Raw genomic sequence first — 22259 nt, 5'->3', positions numbered from 1 at the left:
ATTATACCTGTTGGCACGCCGTTTCCGCCACGTTACAAATGACCCTTGAAATTGGGTAATTAAAGAAAATTATTCTCTCATTCATTACCAAAACAACTTAATAGATTTAAACTTCAGTTTTCCAGACCTACCTTTGACCTCGGCTATTTATAACTCCACGACATATTTTTATATCATAAATAAAAATGACAATTTATACTTCTGAATACTCAATTTGATCACGCGAACTCTTTCAAAACTAACCATGAATACAAATGAATGCAAATTTACTGTCAAAAAATCACACCACGCTATAAAAGTGGAGAATGGTACAACGCATATATCATAAAATCGCACTAACCCGGCGCATCCACCATTTTCGTGCCGGCAAAATTTCGTATTAAATTCTCGAAATCCGACAGTTTTAACGTTAAATGAATAGCATTAGGTGGAGTTATTACTTTTGATGCGCTTATTATGTTGACGTGTATCAAATTACTGATTTTTGATCGAAACGCCGATTTCAGAAATTTTCTTTTTTGCACAACACTAAATTACTAGTGTAACTAGTGTAAATATGCTCTAACGTAGTAAATATGAAATTCTGATTTTTTGTGCATTGATTTTAACCAATTTTATACTTAAAAAAAATAATAAACCAATAAAAATTAATTTCGATGCATGGGAAGTAGAGTAGTATCTACATTTTTATTATCTCTTCCTGTTGATGTTATAACTGCAGCTGTGGTTTGGATATATAAACGAATACTGAGATACGATTACAGTTGCGAGTTTGCGATTGCGAAATACTTCATCTCGATTATCATATTGCATAAACTTTGCGTCTAAAATTCGTGTTTATCAGCGCCTCAGTTTCTTTTGAACTGTGAACTTGTTTTTTTCCTCATTTTCTGTAATATTTTTCCCGGCCAAGTGGACAAAGTTCAAAAAAGATTGGCGGTACTCACTCAGTCGATCAGGAGGTGTCCTCTGGCGACCCTCCGCTACTGTCCCCAAGATGTCGCTGGTGGAATTCTTGGCTTCCATTATCTGTACTGTTCGGTTTTTTGTAGAATGATGAAAAACTAGTCGCGTCCGTTCTTCTGCATATTAAGAACTGAGAATAGAAACCAGTGCGCTTTCACATCTCATCCCTTGTAGCGTTGTATCGACGTTATCCGTTCGTTGGGGCGTTTGTATATCGATAAGAATCTTATTTTTTTCGCTACCAACAGAGGGACTTGCACCTGTCGTGTGACCGCGCAGGTAGCAACGCGTGAAAGTGTGAACCAAGCAACCAAGTGCGGGAACAGCAAAACAACGCGGGAGCGTCTAGCATCCGCCGTCTCCGGCCGGTGGCCACACGAACGACGGTCATGGCCGCTACAAGTGTTGTGGTACTCGATAGAGGCAATAATACCACATGTACCATTAATTTACATGGTATGATGATCTGCATGATTTTTTCATACACGCCAAACTCAAGTCGTTTTTCCAACACCCTCTGCTATAAAAACATAACCTATATAATTCGATGTTTTTAATTATTTTCGTACTTACAGGTGCCACCGTTGTCTCCTGGAGAGTCAACAACCAAGAGCAATTATTTGTGAGGTATGTTTTGCGTTTTTTGCATTTTCTCCGTTAATTTTACGTGATTTTAGCAAACAAGCAGTATTTGATGGGAAAAAAGCCATAAGAGGCGGGATCCCCTTCATTTTTCGTAAGTAACAACGTCCCCAGAGAAATCTCCTAATTTTTTTTTGTTCTATAGCCCAATTTGGTCCTTGGACTTTTGGTCCACAACATGGTTTTGCCAGGATTGTGCGCTGGAATCTTGAAAAAGCACCGGAAAGACTGGCTAGTGGGGACGTTGAGGCGATATTTTCCCTCATAGACAATGATTTTACCCGTTCGATTTGGAGCTTCCCGTAAGTATAACTAAAAAAAATCAGTTAGTAAAATCGGGATTCAAAAGTAACCATTTACCAAATTCACAACATTCCATTAAGGGGCGGAGCACTAAACCGGAACCGGAAACACTTTTTAAACTCCCAAACTGTTCACTTTAAATCAAACAACTTCTTCACCACCTTTTCGCACTTTTAAAGTCATGTCATAAGAATGCAGGTCTGGCAACTGTCAATTTATCGCAGCCTACTTCAAGCTCATGAAACATTATCCAAGAAAACAGTTTTTGTTGTGTTTTAGCTGATAAAGCGTTCTATTGAAAAATTCCAAGGTGAATTTACTTAGTCATTTTTGTTTTGTTTTATAAGAACAATACTAATTTCATTATTTTAAAAAGAACTGCCAACTTTTTGACCAACCGCCAAAAAACCAAATCCCTAGATGCGACCAAAATTCCATTCTTTATCATTGTTTTAATTTCGAAGGAATTGCACACGAGAATTATAGTTTTATTAGTCAGAGTTGCAATAAAGAACGATAATTAGGCACGCCATGCAATTGTGTTGTTCAATAAATAACTACTTAATCCAAAATACCTGCAATTCATGATGCAATTATGAGGTATAATTTCAGAAGTGACCTTCATTTGACTTTGATATGAATTTGTCTTTGAAAGCTTAAAAAGCAAATTTTTCTATCCCAAAAATATTAGTCTGACCAATGATGTTGATATATAGACTGTCCCAAAAGTTACAGAGTTGAAACTGCCAGACTGCACTATACAGCTGTCCCAAAACACATCAAATGTTTTTGACAAGACCTTCAACTGCATTTCTAGTCGTCAACTGCATCATTACTTGACTCTTATCATGTCGATCTGATCAAATTTGTGATTATCTTTGCTCAATTGTAACTTGTACGTCACGCAAAACTGGAAAAAACGTGTATTTTTGAGATTACTAAGATAAGTGATATACAGGTGGTTGTAATTTCTTCACTATCATTATTAAGGTTTTTCCAGGTTGTGAAGGTCATATCGTAATAAAAATTATTACACTATTAAATGAATAGGAATCGTATTTGTTTATCGAAACGAGTACGTTGTTTGTTTGATATTATAATTTGATTGCTCCGATACTACGTAAATCATGGAATTTCTACAATTAAGAAACTGTAATTGATCGTTGTGATGTTAGAAAAGCTTACTCATCTGTAATTAATTATAATAATAGATCTTAGTACGCAGTAGTGTTTGTGTATTTATGCCATGTTTTTATTGTTTATGCAGATTCCAGTTGACATACAGACTCATCCTCCGTGAGAAAGAGTTACATTCCAACATTGCGGTATACAACCCAAGTAAAGACACTACGTTTAGCTTTAACTTGTTGTTGCACACCTATTTCAAAGTTCCTGATGTGCGCCGTTGCCAAATAACTGGTCTACAGGGTTGTACATTCTTAGACAAAACATCTAACGAAGGGACTCTTTATCAAGAAACTCGTGATATTGTCACAATCGGAGAATGGACTGACAGAATTTATCAAAACACACCACACGAACATGTTATAACAAATGTTGTCTCAGGGCGTAAAATGCGCATACAAAAGTGCAATTTCCCAGATACGGTGATTTGGAATCCTTGGATTGAAAATGCGAAGGAAATGGGAGATTTTGGGGACGACGAATACCCAAATATGGTTTGCGTTGAAGCTGGACATGTCTCAAGTCCCGTCATTCTACTGCCTGGCATGGCTTTTGAAGCCAGTCAGATTTTGCAAGTTATGTGAAGGTTTTTTACCACAACACAGCCGTCCATCTGCTGCTCACAGTCGTTTCAATTTCTTGTATTTGCCAGCTTTGGGATAAGTTGAAAAATACAAGGATTCCAGAACACGCGTTGTAATCAGAAGCAATAGTTTAGTTGAATTTATTATTTTGTGAGTTGATGAATGTTGCGGGATTCATGACAACATTCCTGGAACTTCTAGCCTTACGTCGTATACGACTGGTATAGTTCTTAGTTCTTTGTTCTTCTTGTGCAATAGTTGACGTGGAATTATACTTTTGATAGCTAACTTATTATATTTGTTAGTAAACAGCTTTTAACTTTAAATAAATTATTAATAATTGTATAACACGTTTTGATATTCAAACCTCACCTCTCTGAAGATGCACCAGTTTTTCGACACTTTTATTATGTGTTGTTGGTTGCATAACTACCATATTTTTGTGGTTGAAATTAAAAATTACGATTTCTTGTACAGAAAATGAAGTATAAGCTTCTACACTTTACACTCCAATGGAAATGAGTCAAACATGACTCCGAACGCTGGGAAATTTTCCCTTATCTACATACTTAATCTCTAATTTTATTCCTTATTGTTGGAGGTCATTCTTCTGGGTTTCAGACCATTTCGCAGAACTGAAGTCGTGGGTTAAGAAAACGATAAACTGCGAGAAAATGAAAGGATTGTAAAGATAAGTTCATTTTTTGAGTTAATTTTTTTTAATTCGCAATTTCGACTAGAAATTTTGTAATCACGCCAAATTTAGGATCTCATCAAAGCCAATTTTTTATCATAATTTCAAGTTGTCTTCTCGGCCACTGCGTCGACGTAACTTGGCGCCCATTGGATTGAAATCGATAAGTGTCTCGCTGAATTTTCCTGATTAAGATCAATTTCTTTTGGTTCCACCTCAACAAAGTTGGGAAAACTAGGAACGCGACCAAAAAATTACGACCTCAATTTTTTAGTGTTATTGATATTCTTCATCAGTCAAGGGAATACCGCGTGAAATATATGGAGGAAAGAATAGAATTCTGGAGTAAATATATAATACGAACTGCTGCCGCAGGGAATAGAGATGATACGAAAGACAATGGAAATGTTTGGTTTTTCAGGTGTGCGGGTCAATATTGAACGTAGTCAATGATATTAAAAATTTATTGATAAGTTGCTAGTCTGTCAACATTTCCTGTTTTTTTTTTTTATATGGGGTGATTGTGGTACCAACAAAATTTAAAAATCGATTTTATTGTCGTTGAGAAAAAGTTTTCTAAAAAGGTGTACCGTGGAAACAAAACCTACTGGGAATAGATGGAGATAAAAATACTTTTATCTCGGCGATTTAGCGGAGCAATTCTTCTGACATTGGCTTCAATTAACCTCCTTTTAAAATTCGCAAATTGGTCGTGATTACCCGAAATATCATCTCAGCTAGATAAAGCTGAAAATCAAAGTGAAAACGTAAGTTCAATCGTGCAACAAAACTAGTTTCCTGAAAAAACAGTGGGAAAAAACGTCGTGAATTACCTGTTACAGTGTCTGTTCTCGACAAAGTGTATTTATTTAACAAGAATGACTGTAGTAACGCACAGGTAGGTAACGAGAATTTGTTGACTTAAGATACCGTTAATTCTAAATAAACAAAAATTTTCGGTGCATAACTAAAAAAACATTGTAGTTTTATGATTGTTAGTTAGGTATGTAAGCCGTATTGACATTGAAATAAGTAAACGAGTGATTCTTGCACCTTCTCCTTTCTTTACAGATGTCATTATTCAGATACCGGCGTCTGTTAAACGCATCCTTGAACAAGATAATTGTGTGAATGTTACATGAAAATTAAAATTGTCACATGTCATTAGCGGCCAGTTCAGATTAACAAAGGATTTTATCACAACCTATTTGTTGAAAGTAGATGTAATTACCACCAAACACTTTACACAGGTGATAAAATTCAATGATAAACAAAGGCCACAATCACAATTCTAGTTTTATCTTTAAATCAGACTTGAGTGAATTTTAAGGTAAGATGCAACGAAGCTGAGGAAAATATTTCCACCATTAATACCTTCAATCAAACTAGTTGTGTAAATTAAAATAGATGACATTATAATTGAATCAATTATATTTGTTAAGCTCCGGTTTTTGTCAACAAAATATTTATAACAGCACGTCAAAAAGTTAGTTTTATTAGCAATTTATCTAGTTTAATGTTTATTTTAACAATACAGAACTGGAAGAACCACTATGGAAATATGATGATTCTACGTTGCGGTATTTGAGAAATTATAACCCGAGATGAGTAACAAAATGTCTTCGTGTTTGATTTTAAGTGATATTTGTGTCTTATTTAACATGGAACACAATTAGTCTGGAGCACAAAAGGTGTTCACTTGGTATAATAGCATAATAATTGATATAATAGTATAATGACCTTATTATTATAGCAGAGAACTTCTCCTAATGTCGGGTTGTTTCCGGTCTCGAATGAAATTTCCTGCTGTGGAGACTCTTCGTGTTGTTTTATAAAACAGTAACTGTATTCTTAAAATTGCACAGTTGATTAGATTTTTAGTTGAGAGATTTTATGGCAGTCCGTTAGTCATATACATTAATAAAGGAATCCGGAATCATAAATATTATCAAATATCTTATCTAGATCTATCAATCGTCGTAACATGTTCTTCGTGCTCTTCGATAGGGTTCACGCACCTACAAATTTTGAGGGACCCTCATTAAAATACTTCCATTATTGTCTTTTAAAGCTGCGGAATTATTGACTTAACTTTACACTTTCTCTTTGTACAGCGTCCATGTAATGGATTTTACATTATATAATTCTTCTAACCTCATTGTCATTTCTGAAAGTTGTCTCTTCCACATTGTTTGGATCATCTTTTCAATTCATATTTTTAACTATATTTTACGATTTTCGCAATTTCGATAATACAACGGATATAAAATAAGGACGAAACGAGAAAATCAATAAACACGAATTTCAACTAAAAGTGAGTAGTTGTGAAGTTAAGTATTTGAAAATTAGCACTTATTAAGACCGAGAAAAAGTGCGTGAAAGTCTGTTTATTTGATTTTTTGGCCCGAAAATGAAGATTCAACTTCTAAATTAGTTGATGAATCGAGATGCAGCACCGATTTATAATTTCCTTTTATCTGTTCCGACTTCAAAATATTTAAGTGAAAGTTTCAAAATTAGATTTATGGTCGATTTATCGATTTCGATTGCAAGACAAACTGTATGAAATAATGGAAATTTTTACGGATTTTATCGTGAGAATTGAACTGTTTTATTATACAAGGTATTTATAAATGTTTCTACCATCCAGGGCGGCTATGAAATGTCAAAAAAATTTGCCGCTCATTATAAATGTGAGTTTGTGAGTTGTGGCTTGAAGCATGGAAATCTAAAACTTTGACTAAAAACCGTAACCAAAAAGTCGTTGCCGTAAGTGACATTTTAAACAATTGTGAAGAGAGTTACATTTACTATGGAAACAAAGCGGCAAAATAGTGCTTGACAGGAATTCCAAAGCCCCCCTTAATGCTTGAAACATTTTAAACACCTTGTAGTTGATGAAGCTCCAAAATTTGCAAAAATTTGTTTTTCATCACCCTTAGTTTGGCGATTTTTGAACATTTTTCAGCATAACTGATTAAAATGCGAAATTTTCAAAATTTTATATTCAAAATTAAAGACGATTTTGGGGATGACCACACGTGTTGAGTGATCCTGTATGTAATTAGACCCATTTATTCGAATCTTTAGTTTTTTAATTGATTTTAATATTGCAAAAAGCCAATTGATTTGGAGAAATAGACTCATACATTTTTTCGTTGCGTTGGACCCGAAATTTTAACGATTTTATGGTAGCTCAGCCCAATTTGGTCGAACTTATAATTATCCGTTGATGGTTAAGTGGGGTGGTTTTGTGATATTCCGTGTGAGCCACCCTTGCAGCAAAGTCGTATTTTGGGGTAGTGTTGAAAAATTGAGTATCGTCAAAGTTGGTAAAGTGTCGCGTTGGCTGACGCAAATCTGAATTGAAAATGAAATGGTAATAAATTTATGATATGCGTCAATATAGAATCCGGGGTGCAGCGTGCGCAGTCTTGCCGGAAAATACAATATAATCTCCTCGAGATTGAAATCTGTAATGTTGTAATTTTTTGCGTGTAATTGCTAGCCGTCGGTGGGTACGATGCGCTGTATTTTCCCAATTGGCAGAGGTTAAACGGTGACCTGCGGTCCAGTCAATTGCAGGTGGGCTGGTGCTGGTTGCTGGCTCTGCCACCGTTTACCAAGTCTAAAGCGCAGGCCGCAACAGCCCTCACGTGGTCGTCGTTCGAAATCGCACTAACGTCGAACATGTCACCCGATCAAGCTTGATACCGGTGGTGCTTGGTGCTTCTTTTGGGGTCTACGAACTTGGAAATCATTTGCCACCACTTCGTGCAGGTCACATCAACAATCACCCGACAGTCATCTCGTCGCGCTACTGACCAACTACCTGCTACTGCTTCTTGCTTGATAGCCCTTATCAAAGACGCGCTTTCTGTAAGTTCTAAGAAATTATGCACCAAAGACAGAATGCACCACGTGACATCAAGACACTGCACCAATCGATAGTTTCAAACATGCAATTATCTTCAATTGTTTGAATTATTCTATCAATTTTTTACTCGGACAATTCAAACAACAAAGGAACCAGTTGCGCGTTTTCTTTCAACTTTAATTAAACATTCCGGCGAAGACATAAAATATCCTCTGTTTTCATTTCCGTTAGACCGACTTTACATTTAAATATACTCAAGGCAAAAACTCATGTTTCTTAACTTATTTAATACGTTAACAATTAAAAAAACTCTCGCATTTACCTCTATTTATATGCGTTCTAAGAAATTCCCAATATTTGGGATTGTATAATTAGTAGCTCATTTACATATCAAAGTTGTGGTAGCTACGAAATATTTCCACAAAAATCTGAGTCACACGATTCTTCCTGCCAGAGTTCAAATTTTAATTACAAACAATTTATGCAGTTTAAGAATTTATTGTTAACACGCGTGCTTGGTCTTCGTTAAGAACAAATTGTCATTACATCACATGTCATTAAAATCATTCTAGCTCACACTTTCTAAATATCCAAGCGAACCCCAAAAAGCATATTTTGACCTACTGTTACATCAATTTTCCGGCTTTGCAATATTACAGAATTACATAATTGTGATAAACAGAAAGCGTACTGCTGAATATTAGTCGTGTCGTAACAGTGCAATGTGTTGGATGTTATTAACAACAGGTATTAATTTCTGTTAAATTTCAGATAAGCGAAATATGATAGAGTCGTGGAAAAGACAATTTTCTTTGAAACAAATTTCTTTGGCCCATGAGCAACCGCTGATATTTGTAACATCTCAAGTAAGTATTTAAACTTGAAGAAAAAAAATTACATGGGGGCGACATTTTAGTGGCAAAAACAACCCAAACCTAGCATCGCTTATCTTTTTTATAGGTGGTTGGTAGGTCTGATATTCTTCATAACTTTTGTTATATCTCTGGTTGATCTGAAACATCCTGATGCTGATGATGCGTTTAGAGCAAAATGGTTGATTTACTTGACGAATTGGGGGTACTTAGTCTGTACCCTTCAGTCAATGTTAAGTGCTATCATGTTATCTCTTTGCGTGTTAGCACGTTATTTACACAGCAAGAATAATCTTGAGAATGTAGCTCTGAAACTGTATAAAACCTTCTGGGTTTGCAACATCATAGGGACCGATATAGCTTTCGGAATAACGTCATTATATTGGTCTCTAATTTACGACGGTGAGTTCTTCTTTTTTTCGGTGCAATTAACCATGTGGTTAATTCTTGCAGAAAAGAAGATGGATTTGGACGCCATGAACTTCCTCGTGCACGCAAATAATTCCGTCTTGATGATGATAGATCTTTTTGTTGTGGCACATCCGATTCGGCTGCTACACTGCTGTTACCCTATTGTATTTGGAATATGTTACGCACTATTTAGTGTTATTTTTTACGCAGCAGGTGGCATCAGCAGGTAAGTTCGTACGATGATCGAACGTCTTAGTTAATCTCCCTTTCAGAGAGGGCACAGTTTTTATCTACAATATTTTGGATTGGCGGAAGCCGGGAATTACGTCTGCGGTTTGCATAGCTGTTCTTGCTTTTATTGTGATCGTGCATATTGTTTGTTGGGCTCTGCATAAGTTGAGGTTGTGGATTTATTCAAAAGTCTGTACTAAAGACGAAGAACTGAATGAAGAGAAGGTTGAATCGGCGGCCTACGTCAATGAAGGTTTAGCCAGTGATATGGTGTGACAGAGGACCATTTTTCGTACTGTCATAGTTCCTTGGAAGTTGCGGCATTAGAACCACCAAATTCTAGTTTGTATGAGATATTTTTTACCGCTGTTAGTCAAGCAATAAATATTTTTATCGGAGGCTTTTTACCTTATTTGTTTGTCTCCGACAATTCGTCCCTAATGCAATTTGTCCCCAGTTTAATTCGTCCCAGTGTGATCTTTGATAATAATTGAAGAATGCGAATTATATAATTTTACTTAAAATTGATATCTATAACACAAGGTAGCTACAGTCGAACTTCCACAACTCGAACTTTCATTATTCGAATCTTTCTACAACTTGAAATTTATTTTATTCCCTTGCGTTTTCCTTAAAATTTACATGTGATTTTTTTTCTATAACTCGAAAATTTCTATAAATCGAATTAAATTTTGCTAACATACGATGTGTAAACTTCTATAACTCGAAAATTTTCTCAGAATTAGTTTGTAAAAGCTGATATTCTGGTACTTTCTTGAAAGTTATGAAGTATTTTATTAGCTTTAATTGACACCATAAATCTAGAACTTTATTAAAAGTGTTAGATAGCTATGAAACTTGTAACAAGATCTCCAATGTCACCGAAAAAACTATTCTCAATTATATTTCGAAAATCTGGTTTTGGTAAGTGATTCTGACTACGATACCCACTAGAAGAATTGAGCCATAAAACAAATTTTCAAGTGCAAGAAGAAGAATATCTTAAAAATTTAGATCAAAATCAAATCTTTAACAAGAAAATTATAAAAATTGCAACTCGAAACGATGTAGATTTTGAAGATTCACATTTATAAGTGAAAAATGCGTTTCAAATATTGAAACTCTTTTTTTACAATGAACGACGGTGCTACTGAGTACATTTATAAGTCTTTAAAAACAATTTTATGAAAAAAATTGTAAGAACAAACGTATGCCCTAAAATTAATAACGGATTATGTAATTTTTTTTTGTTTAGTTTTTTTTTAACTCAAAATTTCTTTAACTCGAACCAATTGTGGTTTCTCTTCAGACTTTGAGTTATGGAAGTTCGACTGTATATACTAAGAAAATTCGTTTTATTACAATTAAAAAAATCAAATATAATAAAATTGTCACTGGTAAATAAAAACACTTATAGAGAAAACATACAAAAAATAATAATGAAGATGCATTACAAAATTTTAAGATATTGTTTGAACAATATTCTAAATCACTCTCAATGATCGAAAAAAAAGTTTTTTTATGAACAAACATCTGCAAATGAATTTTTAGCTTTTAACTTTGTTCATGTCCGCCAAAATAAAAAATTACATAAAAGTAGAAAATCCGTAGTATATTAAGAAGAACATTATAATGATCAGATGCAAAGAACGTCTAAAAAATAGCTTTGAATGAGCGCATTAGTTTCCTGCAATACAGTAGAACCTCGATTATCCGGGTGCGGATTATTCGATTATTCGGGCATTACAGAAAACACACAAATCGAAGACCAACTACTTCGTACTTTTGCTTCCAACGTTAGAAAATTGGAGATTTCAGTAACGGTTGGTGTAGTTTCATGAGATTTAAGTCAGTGCAGAGAGCAAAAACAAAATTATGAGTTAAAATTTTTGTCTTTGAATAGTAATGTTGCATACTTTAAAAAAATGCTTGAAATAAATTCTTTTGCAATGAAAACTAAAAACTCAAGCGGCGAAGAAAATTTTGGGACCAAAGAAGAAATAAATGAAAGTACTATATTTTTTTAATACAAAATAGTTGCTTTTATGTAATATGTCTGATAAGAGTTGAGTTTTAATTTCGTTTAATTTTTAAAATTGTTGTTGATACATTTTGTTAAAATTTTTATGTACATATTTTAAATTAAAAAAACGTTCCAAATAATTCTGTTGCTTAAAACGTATGTTTATTACCCAACTTGATTATCCATGCTGGCTCTGGTCCCGAGAAGCACGGATAATCGAGGTTGCACTGTATTAATGAAATAAATACTGGTTGTTTAAACTCTCACGATGACAAAAAAGAAATTATTATTTATAACGACAATTTTAGGAGTGGCTACAATTGTTGCTAGACCCTATACAGATAATAAATTATGAAAAACGGATTACATTTTTATTTTATGCGACCGCAAATACGTGCAGTTGATGTTCTTATTATTATTACAGTGTAACTAAGCTTTCAGGAACAAATTTGCGGGGGACGAATTTTCAAGGGGACAAATTGACCGGGGACAAAAAAGTCCGCAAATCGAAAACAGATTTATTGACAGGAAACTGGAAGATACAAGGACAAATTTAATGTGCACTCTTGGAACAAAATCATATTAATATAATGTTCGCATGAATTTATTTTTAGTGTGGGTAAAAAAAATGACAAAGGTGCAAGGTTGGTGGTGACACGTGTGGATATTTCTCATAAAAGAAAATGAGTATTATTGATTATTAGGTAATTAAAAAAAGTCTTTGTTTGTTGTTGAAGAAGAGAATAATGCGAATAGTAGTGAGATCAATGGATAGATGTGAGCGAAGGTTAAGTTAAAAAGTGAGACGTGGGTGAACCAGATTGGTTAATTAGAATGTCGTTTTCACAAGTTAACGGTAGGTTGAGAAGAAATACCTGTTTTAATTAAAAAAAGGCAAATAGTTAGAATGCAAAAATCATGTGACCGTGGTGTTAGTGGCGGAGACAGCGAACGTTCGCGTTTAAGGCCAAGAAGCAGGCTGTCGGCAGTTGGCAGTTGAACAATCAGACAAGCAAGAGTCAACACGGGCAAAGCAACTCGGTCAACAGCAACACTCAAGAGTGAGGCGTCGCCTCACCGCCCATTTCTGTATGTCTGTTGACCGCGTAGAGAGTTGACCAAGTTTCAAATTTGCAGTTGCGAGTAAGAACCGTTTGTGCGACAAAGAAGTGGTGAAACGCGTACTTGTGCAACGTTTACGTGAGAACCGCAAAGCGGCAAAGCCGTCGATGGAACGGAGGTGCAATCTGTGAGTTGACCTCTGTCCACGGCGGCGATTGGAAGCGTTTCAGTGCGACCGCCGCGCCGTAGCCACAGCTTCGGAGGTGATATCGCGAATCCGTGGCCGCGAGGAGGAAGAGGAGGAACCGGAGCAAGGGCAACGGCAGTGTCGTTCGGGGAGCGGAAGGCATTTGGCCTGTCGAACTGTCGACTGCTGGAGTACCACAGGCGCTGCAACCGCCGGTGCCTTAGCAACAGCGACAGTCGAGATGCAGCGCCCACAATTAGAAGTGCACCAGTGACCATTGATGCGGAGTGCATGTGCTGGCCGCGATCTCGTCTCGCGGCGTATTCTTGAACCGTCCGGAGCAGACGCCGCGGCTGCCGCTGCCGCCGCCGCCGCAGCCGCCGCCCGGACGGACATGATGGTCTATCCAGATCCTCAATGGAGTTGCTCCGCCACGGCGCCGATGCTACAACTCTACGATGACGTCGGATATAGAGGTAAGTACTAAACAGCAAAGTACTTCGGAGACTTGAATGCTCGATACAGCGACCCCACCGCTCAGCCGCATACTCCACATGCATTTCGCATGACATACGCAGACAGCAAAAACCGTCCGATTCGGCATAAATTTTCTTTGAACCGTAACTTGGACCATTAAATGTTTAAAAACTGGCTTCGCACAGACACGTTCATGCTTCAGTAGTCCGCTCGACGACCGTTCATGCCTCCTCAAATATGTCAACGACATTCGCGACTCAACTTTCCCAAAATATAACATCTCCATTTCATCATCTTTTAGTTAATGTTGTCGAAGCCCTTCAAGAATTCTGGCAGATGAAGCACGCTCGCGGGGCTGATCTCCGCAACGGAGCTCTTGTCATCTATGAATCTGTCCCTTCGAACGCTCAACCCTACGTATGCTACGTCACTTTACCAGGGGGCTCCTGCTTCGGAAGCTTCCAGGTTAACACACCCCCCATCATCATCTCTTTCTTTATAATACCATTTCTAATTATAGAATTGTCCCACGAAAGCGGAAGCTCGTCGTAGCGCCGCCAAAATCGCTCTTATGAACTCGGTTTTCAACGAGCATCCTTCGCGTCGCATCTCCGACGACTTCATCGAAAAAGCTGTCGCAGAAGCACGCAATTCATTCAAAGGCGACCCTGAAGAAGCCGACAACCCCAACACAGGCATTGGTGCTTTCCGATTCATGCTGGAATCGAACAAAGGCCGAACCATGCTAGAGTTTCAAGAATTAATGACAGTTTTTCAGCTTTTGCATTGGAATGGCAGCTTAAAAGCAATGAGGGAACGACAGTGTAGCAGACAAGAGGTGGTGGCGCACTATTCTAATAGAGCTTTAGATGATGACATGCGATCTCAAATGGCTTTAGACTGGATAGCACGGGAGCAGGAATGCGCAGGATCTCTGCGTAGGGAACTCAATCAAGCTGAACGCGAATTGGAATCAGCGAGACTTGCAGGACGCGAGCTACGTTTCCCCAAAGAGAAAAAAGACATTCTCATCCTTGCTCACACTCAAGTCAACGTCAGTTAATATCGCTTTGCTTGTGTTTTGTACGTTACATGTTAAGTTTTTTGTGAGACTGTTTTTGTTATGATAAGTAAATTATTGAATGTTTGATGTTGATATTGTAAAATAGGACTCTTCAACTTGTCAAGTATCCTTTTAAAGATCTCTTGCTTTATTGATAATAGGCCCAGGGTCGGTGGTACATCGACCGCACGATTGTGAGTGCGCAAAAATCTGATTCCATTCGGGGGGTTCTCACATTCATTCTTTAAGCTTTACATCTCCACTCTTAGATAAAAACTAACTTTATGGGTATAGAATTCTCATCATTCACTCAATGGGAACAGATTTTTGGTTTATATATACGCATATATACATATTTTTAATTATGTTTAGCTATTGCTGAATTTACAAGCTATCATTTTGACTGATTTTTGCTGTTGCCTCTATATAGTGCTAACTATTTTATTATTTTAATTATTCAAATAAACTTTTTAATCGTGGATTATTTTTAACCCCATTACATAACCACTTTAATATAAGCAACCAGTAATACAAAGATTACATCTGTCCATAAATAAAGAGTGTTAACACTGAAATTATGCAACTAATAGTAAAGTCAATTTTTTTTTGGTTGATAATCAATTTTTACACAAAATTATTTATGACGACTTTTTAATGAATAACTGTAATGTTAATTAAACCTACGCATTTTGAAAATTTGCAATTTACTGCGGCATCGTTTCTGCACAATAAAACGACAGTTAGGTGCAAGAAACCAATGAAAAGTTATGCAGTAAACGATTCACTGGAATGAGATTTTTTTGTGGGCTCTGATAATAAAGGTAACGCAACCAATTAATGGATTTTTTGCGTTTTAATTGGATTTCTCCTTTTTGTTTTTGATAGAGAGGTGGGTCCAGGTTGTTTTATTAATAATTTCGCTTTGAAATTTAATTAAATAGTTTTTGTGACAATTTGTTGTTTTTTTCGCAATCACTCTGTATATGAGTTTTTTAAGATGTATTGTGTGTTGCCTAGTTGCTACGGTAGCGCCCTCATACGTCAGTTTTATTATCCAAACGAAGTTCGAGAAGATCCGCCCCCTACGATCTTGTTATCGCGATTAAATACATTAAATACCATCAATCCATTGAATGTCGTTAGATGTTAAATGAAGAGTATCTTTAAAGAACTGATAATTTCGGCGATAATTTGTTGTTTGGATTGAATAGAAATTGTCGTTAGATATTGGGCAATGTGTGACTCCGACATGAAGTAAGAAGTATAAACGAATGACGGTTGTGATTGTTTATATTCGCTAGGAATTAATAAATATTATGTGCGTTTATATTTTCGGCTAGTGATAAGAGATTTCTTTGGTCGTTTGGCATGAATATACCACAACAATGACCGTCGACTTCAATAATTATTTTTGGGTGAGTGTCATAAATGCTATAACCTATCTCAGGAAGTATTGACGTCTCGTCCGTTTTATGATTAGGAAATGATAATTTTTGTTGTTTAGGGAGAGAAAAACAATGGATTTGATGTTTTATATCATAACATGAAGTATGGCCTTGCAGCAAGCAAAGACTTTGCTGAACTCCTTAGAGAACGGTTAGTACCTAGAAAAATACTTTAATTTAGTTTAAATGGTGTGTCACCAGGTCGAACATTGAAGAAAACAACTCTAAATTACTTAGCAAATTCGCTAAACAAGCAGGAAGTTGTTGCAATCAAGGCACTTTTGCTCCATTATGGCAAGTCTTGAAAACATCAGCTGAACGCCTTTCGGCTTTACACATGCAAATGGTGCAAAAAGTCACTGATTTAGTCAAAGAAGTCAATAAATATTCAGAAGAACTACACAAAAAACACAAAACTGTAAGTCCTCTCAGAGGATTAACCCCCAAACTAAACCCTTCTTCTAGGTCAAAGAAGATGAATCCGGCACTCTTGAATCTGTACAGGCCATGCAAAACGTCACTTTAATGGTACAAAAATGCAAAGACACATACACCCAAAGAGGTCTAGAACTCGAAAAACTAAGAAAAGACAACGCCAGTCCTAAAGAAATCGAAAAAGCAGAACTCAAACTAAAGAAAACCCATGAAGAGTACAAATTATACGTTGAAAAGTACACCCTCATCAAAGAAGAGTTTGAGAAGAAAATGTCGGTGACTTGCAAGAATTTCCAAGAGCTTGAAGTCGCGCATTTAGTTCACATGAAAGAGTTCCTCAACTCCTATGCAGATGTTGTGGAATGGACACATGAGCAAATGGGGAAAGTCCATCAAGATTTCAGAGAGCAGTGTCTTGAGCTCACTGTTGACGAGCTGCTGGAGCAGTTCGTGCGCAATAAATCCACAGGACTTGAAAAACCAGGTAACCAGTAGTTACAGATTACTTCAAAAATTCAACTTATTTCTTGTGACTACGAATAACTGAAGCGAATTTGGTCACTTATTATTTTATTGAGGGATTGGAAGTCCTCCCTTTAAAACCCAGAAAGTGTTAATTGGCTCCCCTTATTCTTATCAAAGTAATTTAATAGCAGAAAACTCGCAGAACAATCAACTTGAGCGTTTATTTTATTGGCTAGGTGGACATTACGGTTGTTTATGGGATAACATTTCCAAACTAATTAAATCGCAGAAAAAAGAAATAATCTTTTGTTACGTTTATTGATAACAAAAAACATATAAAACAAACCAAACCGAGTTCTGGATTTGTTATGTAATGTAAAAAAAATAGCATTGGCTCCGTGTCAAAGACAAATTTGGGATTTGTTTTTATTACTACACTTCACAATTATTTATTAATAACATTCATATTATAATAAAATAATAGATGTTATTGGAGTCGGGTTTAAATCCAAGAATGAATAACTTCATTGGCGGTTTTTATCAAAATAGAGACAATAAAAAACACACAGATGAACCAACTGGAACGCCTCTCATATGTCTTGCGTAACTCTTTATCTAACAAGTAGTATTATTGATTTATTAATTCCATCTTCTAAGTCAATTGAGTGGTCTACAAACAAATCATTATTTGTTATTATTGCATTTATTTATAACAAAAAACGCATACAATCAATGAGTTTGCAAATGCAGTTGACAAATGCGCGAATATTATCGTTGTTGAGTTCGCATGAAGTTATCATATTAGTCTTCTATGCCCCAGATCGTTTTTCGTCTTATCTTTCTACCATCCTGTTATGAAAATTACGTGCAATAAAATGATATAATACGTAATAAAGAATGACGCAAATTGTTACTTAATCTAATTTTTTAGAAAGCTTTTTGTCAATATGACTAGCATCACCAAATTCTTGCAAGCTTGAACTTGACTTCTTTAGCTTATGCGAACTCTTTTTGGTAATTTTCCTCTTTGTGACAAAAGCCATCGTTTAAAGTTTAAGAAACATACAAAAGCAGTGGATATTACATAAAGTCGTTAGAACTAGTTTCATAGCTCTTTGATTAAGTTGTTGCTTCATTTTTATCACTGTTCTGATTATCTTTTTATACAACTCATCGCAGCCAAGTAATTATGATAATCTGGAACTGCTAGTAATTAAGGATTAAGAACACGACTTATTTAGCTTAGAAATTTAAACTGATAATCAATAACACAGGTCGACAGAAAAACTTTTTTTCTCTGTCTTTCTGTTTTAATGTATAAATTCGGACGCTAGGTATCAAAAAACACTAAAATATATATTCTTAGCTTCTAAAGTTTGCTTTTGTGTGTTTTACGTCGATAAGTAAAATTTGAAGATTTTAATTGATTTTGCGAGCAGCAAGAGGCACATTCATCAAAACGGTAGCAAATTTCATATTACTCGCGTAGTGCGTTGTGTATTACTAAGTTAAAAAATGGCGTTAACAAGATATTAAGCAATTCTGTTTTTTTTTGGTGAATTTATTAAAGTAGAAGCAAAAAAATTTCTTTGATAACAAATTTAAAGCTTTGTGGAGCTTATGAAGCCTAATTTAACCAATGAATCCGAAATGATAAAAAATGGGTACCTCACTTTGCCTGTGTTCCTAACTGCAATTTTTTTTTCTCTTTATTAGTAACGTAGAAGAAACCAAAATTTGCCATTTAGAAGCCAAAGACAAAAATGTGTTGACCGGTGTAATACTAAATGTTAAAGTCGTGAGATCAAAATCGGTCTTACTGGTGGTGGTTTTGTGCGAAATTGCGGTTTGAATTGGTCGCTATTGATCCTGTCAACAAATCAAGCCTTTTGGGGGTTAATATATTGTTTTGTTGAAGGCAATGTTGATATCGAGGAACCACTAATGTCCCCGACTCAGGAATCAGAAAGTTCGAAACCAGCAAAACGTGAAGGTAATGGCAATAGCGACCAGACCGTGCCAACACATGCCAAAACATCCCGCCGTACAACTTCCCTTCTCAATCTCTTCATGTCTAACTCCCAGGGTACGTGTCAGTTTCCTGGTCGCTGTAGCACTGTTAACCCGGGCAAGGGTTGTGTTTTCAGGATCACGCGAGAGCCGAGCCGGGCCATGCAGCGCTCCATCAAGCCCCACGAGTCCAGAAGGGGATCAACAGCTGACTCGACACTCCCACCGTGGATCAAAGTGTAACTTATCTTCTTTTTACTAGATGTCCTGCATGTCTGGCGTCGGCTCGAGCTGTTTTATATACGGTGGCGGTTATTTTTTGTCATAGAGTTTTATGCTTGCTACCACTTTCACTGTGCTGTTCAGCTTTTAGCAGGTAGCAGACCCGGATTTTCTTACGTACCCTGAATCACCTGCACGTACTGTTTCAAATCTGGCTGTGTTGGCAGGGCATAGCACGCTATATTTACATACATTGTACATATTCCTCCCCCATTGCTTACACAATTCTTACGTCTCTCATTTATGAGTTTTATACCGTCAGCTCATATATAGCTGTTGTAGGGTTTTTACGTAGTAGGCGCGAAAAGGCAAAACAAAAGAAATCCAAAAAGAAAGTCAAAGATAATGTTGACACACAAAGCAATAAAGAAGAAAAATCAGACATGTAAGTTCAAGTTATATTTTCACTACCATTACTGACACATCTTGCACAGGGAAGAGAAAGACGAATCTCAAAGAGCTGTTACAACCACCGAACCTGCTGCCCCTGAAATTGATGAAGATGGTTACGTTATTCAACCGAATGTTCCTCACACTTGGAACAACGAAAAAGGAACTTTCTATTCATCATCTGACTCAGACACCGGTAAATAATAACACTTGTGGGATTATTTAGTGACGCAGTTTTTTACCGCAGATGATGAAAGAGAACGTAAAATCCACGTCGAAATAAAGCCTCTAAATAACGGATCTGCTCCAATGTCGGCTTCAGTAGATGAGCTTCGAGCAACTGTAGAAAACATGTATTTATCGCCTGTAGGAAGTACATATGGCCGCCGCGGTTCTAATTTAGATAATCAAGATTTGGCAATGAAGCGTTCGCAGTCAGTCTCCCAGCAACTTGGTAAACCAAGTAGCGACTTATTAGGTTTAAATTTTACTCAAAGTCCTAACGCTTCTAACTCTTCAACACCTACTAGCTCACATCCTTACGCACCTTTGCAAAGTCCATCTCAGCTAGCCTTAAATTCCCCAACTCTTTCGGTTTCATCCAAATATGCAGGTAATTTTTAGAATAGCTAGCAGTGTACTATTTACACAGCGTTTCTAGATTTAGGTGATTTCTTATCCGAGGATGGTGAGGTTCCTTCAGTTGCGAAGCAGCCATTGCGTCAAACTCCCACACCGACTTCCGGTTATATGTCTATTCCTAGACCGCCATCTCGTCGTTCAGATCCGCGTCATATTAATCAAAGTAATATTGCAAGAGCTGATAGTGTAAGTAGTTTGGAATTCCGCACTGCTTGTGTTCCTGTGGGTGTCTCTAGAGGACCCTCACCTCTTACCATTGGTATGGCTGATACCATTCCTTTGGCTGTTGCTTTCCATGAGATTGTACATTCATATTTCCGTGGTGCTGATGAAACAAGGTACGTTGGGAAGATTTCAGCCCCTGAAGAATCACAATCTCATTATAGATGTCAAGTTAAGATGTCTGGTGAAATGATGTTATCATTTCCCGCGGGTATAGTTACTATTCTTGCTAATAACCCGAATCCGGCAAAATTGGTATTTCGTGTGAAAAACACACAAAGACTTACCAGTATTCTACCAAATAAACAATTAGTGGCCATGTAAGTTCTTCTGTTACGTCAATCAAACATCACAGATTTGATTTTAGTGATGATGGACAATCAGCAACGGATAATTTAGTGCTGGAGTTTAACATGTCCGCTTTAAGCGCGTTATTGAAAAAGCAATCAGAACAAAATCCTAGCGCCTCTTATTTTAATGTTGATATACTAAAATATCAAGTGAGTATTGTCTAACTTTAGTAGTGGTAACTTATAGTGACTGTGCGCAGATTAAACCTAAGCCTGGTGCTAACTCGTGCCCTTTTCAACTTGTGGCCTATTGGAAATGTACAACTTCGCACACCGATTTAAAGGTTGACTACAAATACAATTCTCATTCCATGAGTTCACCGACGCCGTTACTCAATGTCACTGTAGCAGTTCCTGTGGATGGCGGAGTCAAAAGTCATCAACTAAAACCAGCGGCTCAGTGGTACCTCCTTTTAGCGCTAGTTTTTCTAGTACTACTCTTTATATTGCAGGGTACCAGAATCGAGTCGAGTAATCTGGAAATTCACGGAGTTGTCCCAACACTCGGATAATCACGGCGTTGGTTCGTTTTTGGCACGTTTTGATCTAGAAAATGGTCCGACTAATCCAGCCACCATTTCTGCGGCGTTCAATTGTGAAGGTACAACGTTGTCTGGGATAGAATTTCAGTTGGTAGGATCTGGATATAGATTGTCTCTAGTCAAACGACGGTTTATATCTGGAAAGTATATTTGCGATGGCGATTTGAAGTATAGTTCAGGTACTGGAACGCCATCTACTGGTTCCGCTGCTGCAAGTACTGTTTCTTCTTCGGGCGATCCTAATTGCTAGCATTCCCACATATCGTATGTGCAATATGGTTCATACATAACCGTTAAATTTGTACGTCAACTATTTTTATTTATGACTATTTCCATGTTACATAACATATATTACATATAGTTTATGAAGCTATTTTATAATCAATAAAGATTTTGTAAAGGTAACATATTTTTTTTTGGGGGGAAATAAAAGACAGAGGTAACAGAAATTTTTATATAACTTTTTACTGTATGATTAATAAATAATACAAGTGCGTTCGATGTCACTAAATTAACCAGAGAGTTGGCAAGCAAACGCATCTACACAAAATATATGAATATATGTCAACCATAGATAGTTTTCGTCTGACTTCCTTGTGGCAGAAAACACGAGTGCACTGATTAGAGATCACATTTTTGTATAAAGGGGACGTCCATGATTTACTGAACAAAATTTTTTCCTTGACGGAATCGTAAACGGATGGCATGGAACATAAGCAGTTGTTGATTATTACAAAGGTAAAGCTGGGCAAACGGCTTAAATAAGGTTCAGCAAGTCGCGATTTGACCATGGTATATGTTTAATCTGGCTTTGTCCTTATATAAAACATACACCACGGAACTTTTTTTTGAAAACCGTGTTGCCTTTGCGAACACCGAGAGTTGTGGCTGCTACCCTG

At 36.6% G+C, this 22259-nt stretch overlaps 4 protein-coding genes across 7 annotated transcripts; all 4 read left to right on the top strand.

Moving 5' to 3' along the window:
• The first annotated feature begins 1264 nt into the window (after positions 1-1264).
• On the top strand, positions 1265-4028 carry LOC148167001 (uncharacterized). The gene is made up of 5 exons (XM_088048166.1): positions 1265-1422; positions 1542-1593; positions 1644-1702; positions 1754-1910; positions 3179-4028. The coding sequence occupies exons 1-5, from the start codon at positions 1356-1358 to the stop codon at positions 3678-3680; spliced, it is 837 nt and encodes a 278-aa protein (XP_087904292.1). The 5' UTR covers positions 1265-1355; the 3' UTR covers positions 3681-4028.
• A 1008-nt stretch (positions 4029-5036) lies between these two features.
• Positions 5037-10163, top strand: LOC148167000 (protein rolling stone-like). Of its 2 annotated transcripts, none has more exons than XM_088048073.1 (5): positions 5037-5272; positions 9023-9117; positions 9168-9525; positions 9577-9760; positions 9807-10163. In XM_088048073.1, the coding sequence occupies exons 2-5, from the start codon at positions 9034-9036 to the stop codon at positions 10039-10041; spliced, it is 861 nt and encodes a 286-aa protein (XP_087904199.1). In that variant the 5' UTR covers positions 5037-5272; positions 9023-9033; the 3' UTR covers positions 10042-10163. The 2 variants fall into 2 exon arrangements, with proteins under 2 accessions (XP_087904199.1, XP_087904198.1); XM_088048072.1 differs by lacking the exon at positions 5037-5272 and adding an exon at positions 8162-8253.
• Positions 10164-13215: 3052 nt separating this feature from the next.
• lft (Limb expression 1 family member lowfat) lies at positions 13216-15056 on the top strand. Its single transcript, XM_088047911.1, has 3 exons — positions 13216-13513; positions 13816-13979; positions 14035-15056. Exons 1-3 carry the CDS (start codon positions 13318-13320, stop codon positions 14575-14577), a joined length of 903 nt encoding a protein of 300 aa, XP_087904037.1. The 5' UTR covers positions 13216-13317; the 3' UTR covers positions 14578-15056.
• Positions 15057-15598: 542 nt separating this feature from the next.
• Positions 15599-21765, top strand: LOC148166998 (F-BAR domain only protein 2). 3 transcript variants are annotated; one of them, XM_088047518.1, is made up of 14 exons: positions 15599-15992; positions 16082-16173; positions 16224-16440; positions 16488-16941; positions 18841-18915; positions 19070-19171; positions 19497-19599; positions 19649-19800; positions 19852-20217; positions 20266-20584; positions 20633-20788; positions 20836-20968; positions 21019-21221; positions 21271-21765. In XM_088047518.1, the coding sequence occupies exons 1-14, from the start codon at positions 15963-15965 to the stop codon at positions 21608-21610; spliced, it is 2742 nt and encodes a 913-aa protein (XP_087903644.1). In that variant the 5' UTR covers positions 15599-15962; the 3' UTR covers positions 21611-21765. The 3 variants fall into 3 exon arrangements, with proteins under 3 accessions (XP_087903644.1, XP_087903643.1, XP_087903645.1); XM_088047517.1 differs by having other exon boundaries at positions 18841-19008; XM_088047519.1 differs by lacking the exon at positions 19070-19171.
• Positions 21766-22259: the final 494 nt, after the last annotated feature.

This window comes from Gnatocerus cornutus, chromosome 10, assembly GCF_029298725.1.
Source record: "Gnatocerus cornutus isolate USDA-ARS CGAHR chromosome 10, icGnaCorn1.1, whole genome shotgun sequence".
NCBI lineage: Eukaryota > Metazoa > Arthropoda > Insecta > Coleoptera > Tenebrionidae > Gnatocerus > Gnatocerus cornutus.
Note: the sequence above shows the minus strand (reverse complement) of the source record. Positions and strands in the feature narration are given on the sequence as shown.

Excerpts from the sequence above, each read along its gene's own strand:
- LOC148167001 (XM_088048166.1), top strand. The coding sequence starts at position 1,356 with ATGGCCGCTACAAGTGTTGTGGTACTCGATAGAGGCAATAATACCACA. Across the intron at positions 1,594-1,643 it reads CAAGAGCAATTATTTGTGAG|CAAACAAGCAGTATTTGATG; the intron begins GTATGTTTTGCG and ends ACGTGATTTTAG. Across the intron at positions 1,911-3,178 it reads CGTTCGATTTGGAGCTTCCC|ATTCCAGTTGACATACAGAC; the intron begins GTAAGTATAACT and ends TTGTTTATGCAG.
- LOC148167000 (XM_088048073.1), top strand. The coding sequence starts at position 9,034 with ATGATAGAGTCGTGGAAAAGACAATTTTCTTTGAAACAAATTTCTTTG. Across the intron at positions 9,526-9,576 it reads TTGGTCTCTAATTTACGACG|AAAAGAAGATGGATTTGGAC; the intron begins GTGAGTTCTTCT and ends TAATTCTTGCAG. Across the intron at positions 9,761-9,806 it reads GCAGCAGGTGGCATCAGCAG|AGAGGGCACAGTTTTTATCT; the intron begins GTAAGTTCGTAC and ends TCTCCCTTTCAG.
- lft (XM_088047911.1), top strand. The coding sequence starts at position 13,318 with ATGCGGAGTGCATGTGCTGGCCGCGATCTCGTCTCGCGGCGTATTCTT. Across the intron at positions 13,514-13,815 it reads CGATGACGTCGGATATAGAG|TTAATGTTGTCGAAGCCCTT; the intron begins GTAAGTACTAAA and ends ATCATCTTTTAG. Across the intron at positions 13,980-14,034 it reads CCTGCTTCGGAAGCTTCCAG|AATTGTCCCACGAAAGCGGA; the intron begins GTTAACACACCC and ends TTCTAATTATAG.
- LOC148166998 (XM_088047517.1), top strand. The coding sequence starts at position 15,963 with ATGACCGTCGACTTCAATAATTATTTTTGG. Across the intron at positions 15,993-16,081 it reads ACTTCAATAATTATTTTTGG|GGAGAGAAAAACAATGGATT; the intron begins GTGAGTGTCATA and ends TTTGTTGTTTAG. Across the intron at positions 20,969-21,018 it reads TTGATATACTAAAATATCAA|ATTAAACCTAAGCCTGGTGC; the intron begins GTGAGTATTGTC and ends GACTGTGCGCAG.